Source organism: Solanum verrucosum, unplaced genomic scaffold, assembly GCF_900185275.1.
Source record: "Solanum verrucosum unplaced genomic scaffold, falcon-dt-bn FXZP01000239.1, whole genome shotgun sequence".
In the NCBI taxonomy this organism is placed as follows: domain Eukaryota; kingdom Viridiplantae; phylum Streptophyta; class Magnoliopsida; order Solanales; family Solanaceae; genus Solanum; species Solanum verrucosum.
Genome location: NW_026020009.1, coordinates 681,783 through 687,782, shown reverse-complemented (window position 1 = coordinate 687,782; position 6,000 = coordinate 681,783). Strand labels below are relative to the sequence as shown.

The 6,000-nt window shown below is 38.6% G+C and overlaps 1 protein-coding gene across 1 annotated transcript; it reads left to right on the top strand.

Annotated features, from left to right (window-relative positions):
- Positions 1–2,601: 2,601 nt before the first annotated feature.
- Positions 2,602–5,851, top strand: LOC125819807 (shaggy-related protein kinase epsilon-like). Its single transcript, XM_049499247.1, has 7 exons — positions 2,602–2,673; positions 3,935–4,147; positions 4,245–4,295; positions 4,381–4,476; positions 4,564–4,647; positions 5,526–5,628; positions 5,710–5,851. Exons 1-7 carry the CDS (start codon positions 2,602–2,604, stop codon positions 5,790–5,792), a joined length of 702 nt encoding a protein of 233 aa, XP_049355204.1. The 3' UTR covers positions 5,793–5,851.
- Positions 5,852–6,000: the final 149 nt, after the last annotated feature.

Sequence of the window (6,000 nt, the reverse complement as noted above, 5' to 3'; positions counted from 1 at the left end):
TCAATGTCTAAACGACCATATGAACGTTGTGATCCTATTTTTGATAGTGTGACAACATAATAAGGCCATTTTGGGATGTTTATTTGGACCATGCAAGGTCGGCCTAAAGGTAGGCTACAACTTCCTTTTTCTTGTTAGATTGAGCTTGAATGATTTAAAGCATGTTGATTAAAGTGAATTAAGGGCGGGTACTTAGTCATTGTTATTTCTTTTCCTAGATATCATGATTTAGGGATGATCAACCTTATTCTTAGGTGTAGTACCCTTCTAATGGTATTAATGTGTGTTATTCCATATTTTTGTGAATTGGTTATGTTGTTTTATTGGTTTTGAGCATGTTCAAACTTGGTCTAGGATTAGGCTAGTATTTCCCTAGACTTGCTCATTCTCCCACATTAGTTTAGATGGAGTAGAATCCTGTAGACTAGAGTATCAAACTTGAGTGTGATAGTATGAGCCTTAGTTTAGGTGTTTTCGCTACTTTAATCATCTTATATCTTTTCTCCCTATTTATGCGCCTTCGATGTGTTACCATAGGTTTTGTTCTTTCTCGAGCAACTTGGGATTAGGGTTATTCAGGCAGGATACTTCTTGTGATTCCTTGTTAGGTGACGTTGATCCACAGTGGCTTAGTATTGATTGATCTCATATTCGACATCATTTAGGGAGTCAACACCCCTCGGAACCCTTTTTCTAGATGGGTGGCTTTGAAGTGGACTGTCTGACAGGGTGGCTTTGATACTTTGAGACCTTTTTTGGAGTTGACACGCCCCATTGGGAGTGGCCTAGACTGATGATCACTCTTGCTTGCTGGACTGGAAGTTGACTGGATTATGACTTTTGTTTCTTGGGTTTGGATTTGTGGTGCCTAGAACTCTTGTAGACTTAGCTACTCTTTATACCTATCGGGATTACGGGGGTCTGTTTGAGTTTCATTTTAACATGTGCATGAGTGTACATTCTAGGCTTATAGGGGTCAGTTAGGTTTAGCCTAGATGTACTGAGATTTACTTTCAATATGCTCGTATGGTTTCTTTCATATCCATTTTAACCTCCGATGTGTTGCCATATGTTATGTTCTTTCTCCTGCGACTTGGGATTAAGGTTATTCAGGCTGGATACTTCTTGTGATTCGTTGTGAGGGGACGTTGATCCATGGTGGCTAAGTATTGATTGATCTCATATTCGATATCCTTTTGGGAGTCAACACCACTCGGGATACTTTTTTTAGTTGGATGTCTTTGAAGTAGTCTATCTAGATGGGCGGCTTTGATATTTTGAGACCCTTTTTGGAGTAGAAACACCCTTATGTCCCTCTTGCTAGTTGAGATGGAGTGGATTAGCTGGCTGGGCGACCTAGATTGCTAGTTGGGCTGGAAGTTGACTGGATTACTAGATACTGTGGTTACTTGGGTTGGGAGCCTGAATTTTTTTTCTTGGGTTTGGATTTGTGGTGCCTTTCTCTCTTGTACACTTAGGTACTCTTTATACCTGTCGGGCTTACAGGGTGTATTTGATTTTCATTTAAACATGTGCATGAATGTATATTCTAGGCTTATAGAGGTCAGTTAGGTTTAGCTTAGGTGCACTTAGATTTACTTTCGGTATGTTCGTATTCTTTCTTTCATATTCGCTTTGACCTCTGTCTGTATCTAGATTTTATCTTTCCATATTGTTTTTACCTTTCTTGCTTAGTCGACATGTGATGTCTACAAAGTACCCAGTTTTTATACTCATACTACAATCTTAATTTGTTTCGTCATGCAGGTCCTAGTACCAGCTAGAAGCGGTGATTATTTGTGCAATTAGAAGAATTAGGGATTTGGAGATGAGTGTGAGCACTTAGAGTCTTGCATCAACTTATCTCATTTTGTACTAATTTAGCTAGTCTTTTTCCTTTTTAAACAAGCTTTATTTTTGTCCACTTTTGTGATTTTCTCTTTTTTTAGACAACTCTGTATTTCTGATTTCTAGGTTATGGGAGGGACCTTTTGTATATAGTTTTTTGTTTGCTCCCACTTTTGTTGTGTTTGGTGGTTTAGTTTGATTTCTATTTAGTTGTACCCTTATACTTATTGCTTGCTATTCTAGGTTATACATTAGTTTCCCTACTTGAGGGTTATAGTATATGCCCTCATGACTCGAGGAATCGAGTCATGAAAAGTTGGTATCAGAGCCCTAGATTTGTCTGTCTCACTAGTACAGAGTTAATACAAATTAGAGATTTATGGATCGGTGTGGAAATATTTGTATCCTATCTTTAGGAGGCTATAGGGTGTCTTTATGAATTTATCCTCTTTTGTGTTGCTTTAATGCAGCATGTGTGTAGTTAGTTTCTTGAAATCTCACTTGTTTCATTAATTTCAGAGAATGGCTCATACACGCTATACAACAGCTCGAGGAAGGGGTCGACCTCTACTATAGGCCAGGAGTGCAGCACTAGCCCTGAAGAGAGTGAGGTCTGGAACCATAATCAGACCCTCTAGTAGTTTAAGTTCCAGTTCAATCTGTGGGGTCGGGGACATCTCAGCTGTCACCTGGATCCTCTATGGCTCCGTACCTTCAGGCAACCATTGTACAACTATTGATTGTGCTTAAGGCATGCATCATGCTAGAGTTGCAGCTGCACTGGCACTACAGGATCATCCTACAATAGAGGCACCTCAGGTCCAGGTACCACCTATAGGTGCCCAACCCGTGAATGTGGCCGAAGCCATACCTTTAAAGAAGAAGATGCTTGGAGTGTTTCTCATACTCTAACCTCTAAGGTTTTTTGGGGCTGTGGGTGGGGATACCCACATGTTTCTTACAACTTTCCATTAGCAAAATCATATTTTAGGTCTAGTAGAGTCTAGAGGAACCAAATTCACAGCGTATCTATTAGATGGGTCAGCTAGTAAGTCGTGGTGTACCTTTATTTCGACCAGGTCAATTAGGTCTCCTATTTTAACTTGGACCAAGTTTTCTGAGGTTTTTTTTAGCTTGTCTCATCCCTCGCAACTTCAATGATTGCCTCAAGATCAGTTCTACAGGTTAAAGTAGTGCTCCCATGAGTGTGTCGGAGTATGAGGGGATACAAAGCACAACGTTTATTTATTCAGCAACAGCAGTTTTGCAACTTAGAAGTTAATGTATGCTACTTTTGTCACCTACCCCATTTCACGAAGAAAAGGAATCCCCATTAACATTTGTCTTATAAACCAAGAATGACTATGGTTGTGTGCCATCTTTTGTGATGAGTCATTGTGGTTGTGCACTACTATCATCCACTTGCAAATAAATCAGGAAACAGTTGTGGTTTTGTGCATTTGTTTTGTTGGTGACAAGTGATGGTTATGTTTGTCATATAGTTACTAGGATTTTACAGAAGTTGAACAATGTTACATTGCTTCCATGTGACCAGGAGGTCATGGGTTTGAGCTGTGGAAACAGCCTGTTGCAGAAATGTAGGGTAAGGCTGCGTACAATAGACCCTTGTGGTCCAGCCCATCCCCAGACCCTGCTGATAGCGCAAGCTTAGTGCACCGGTCTGCCCTTTTCTTTTTTTTTAACGATGTTACATTGTCTGTCCCCTGATTATTTAGGGAAGCAAAGTGTCTTGGATTATAGTAAATTGGTATTGTTTTCTACTTTTTCATACTTTTTCTACTGTTCTAGTTTCTGAGGTGAAGCACTTACAGTTACTATTGAATTAGTCCTCTTATTTTTGATGAGTGTATTTCATGATCATGATCTCTGGTCCAGTTTTGTCTGTCAACCAAATGATAAACAAGTAACTTTCAACACTGTACAATATCAAAAAAGGATTCTACCTGAACAAAAAAATTTGCTTTTCATTAATGTCAATCAAGTTAGACTTGATCAATTCTCCTAAATGCCCACACTTTATTCTTTTCTCGACTGCATTTTTCTCGGGGGTATCAGATGATTTCAGCTCAATCTTGTGTTTATTTTGATCTTCATGTTTCTCTTAAATAGCTGCCTAAAGTTATATATTATCCTTCAGGTCAAAGGCGAGCCAAATATTTCATACATTTGCTCTCGTTACTATCGTGCGCCTGAACTTATATTTGGAGCAACTGAATACACATTTGCAATTGACATTTGGTCTGTGGGTTGTGTCCTTGCTGAACTGCTTCTTGGGCAGGTCTTATTCTTTCAGAATCTTGTTCTTTAATTCTAGACAGGAACAATTTCATAATTCTTGACATCTTTCTAATCTTTTTCTGTTACAATATCCATAGCCCCTCTTTCCTGGTGAGAGTGGAGTTGATCAGCTCGTGGAAATTATCAAGGTATCTTCACTCGAGTAATGATGAACTTAATTTCATGATCTCCAGATTGCAGAAAGCAATTGTACTGAAATCTTGTATGGTCTAGGTTCTCGGAACACCAACTCGGGAGGAAATCAAGTGTATGAATCCAAATTACACTGAGTTCAAATTCCCACAAATCAAAGCTCACCCTTGGCATAAAGTGAGGTTCTTGTCTGTTCCTACATAGATAATACAGTGCTGATCATTCCTTACACACTTATATACTCATTGCTTCTTTTTATTCCAGATTTTTCATAAGCGGATGCCTCCTGAAGCTGTGGATCTTGTGTCAAGGCTTCTCCAGTATTCTCCAAATTTGCGGTCTACTGCGGTAAGTTTAAACTTTTTTCCCCTCAATTTCTCAGCTGCAAATATAGATGAACCGGGCAGATCAAGAAACCATATTACGCAGTAGTACCTGGTCAAACTTCAGACCACAATGTGAGGGGAACAAACAATTGTATGATTCTGAAGGTTAATTTAGGAGTCTTTCCTCTGGAGTTGCTTTTAGATGATTGTGGAACCAAGAATAACTAAGGGCTTCATACTCATCAGAGTAACAGGACCACATGCTCTTTGTATTGTGTGCATTACTTGGCCTTGTTTAGAATTTCCCATCGAAACAACTATGTCTTTTCCCTTATCCAAACAAAGAACAAAAAAGAAATAGGTTGTCAGTTGCTTTAAAGTTGTTTTTCCCCTATTTGTTTCTTAACACTGGACAATCTGTTCCCATCTTAAATTATGCCAAGCTACCTAAGGGCCCTACCTTAACAGTAACAACAGAAAAATTAGTTTCACATCTTTACACCTTTAAAATGCTTTAGGAAACAGGTCATGTCATTTCTGAAGAAGTTGTTTCATAACTTAAGAATTAGTATTCTCTAATTTCTTGGGCTGATATATTTTCCGAGAAGTGCATTTGCAGCTGGTAGTTGTCCAAAAAATATTGCATCCTGATATGATCTTGTTGTATCATTTCTGTTATATAACATAATTCTATGAAATAGATTTTGTTACTTGTGGAGTCGGATGTTTTTATAATCATTTGATTGCATAATTTGGATGCATTTTAAATGCATAAAAATGATGATGAGCAAGGTACCTTTCTTTCATGTTTGGTATGGCATGCAAGACAATGTTGGTTCTACTTATTAGAAAACAATTTCCATTAAGCTATTGTAATATGTATTTGATTCCCATTTGCAGTTGGAGGCTTGCACCCACTCTTTCTTCGATGAGCTCCGTGACCCTAAGACTCGTCTCCCTAATGGTCGACCATTGCCACCTCTCTTCAACTTTAGGCCTCAAGGTTTAATCATATTCCCTTACCAGTACTTTTAAGGAATTGAAGTTTTCTTGGTTACTTATTTTTGTGCAATTTCATCTACAGAGTTGAAAGGAGCATCTGCAGAGCTCTTAAACAAACTGATACCAGAACATGCTAAGAAGCAGTGTACCTCCCTTGGTTTCTAAACCTTGTGAATGTTATGTATCTTTAGTATACTTATTTGCAAACCAATTTGTTTATTATCAACTGTTTGACATCTCTTCCTTCCCATATCAACTGTTGACTGACAAAAACATTGTGAAAGTTGTTCTTTGTGCAAATGCTACTTTATTGGACTTGCTGATGACCCCCCCCCCCCCCCCCTTTCAACCCCCTCTTTACCATATTCTGATT

What these genes read in the sequence shown, in the direction of transcription:
- LOC125819807 (XM_049499247.1), top strand. Translation starts at nt 2,602, where the DNA reads ATGCATCATGCTAGAGTTGCAGCTGCACTGGCACTACAGGATCATCCT. An exon ending in CTGAACTGCTTCTTGGGCAG is followed by an intron (nt 4,148 to 4,244) that starts GTCTTATTCTTT and finishes CAATATCCATAG; the next exon opens with CCCCTCTTTCCTGGTGAGAG. An exon ending in AGCTCGTGGAAATTATCAAG is followed by an intron (nt 4,296 to 4,380) that starts GTATCTTCACTC and finishes TGTATGGTCTAG; the next exon opens with GTTCTCGGAACACCAACTCG.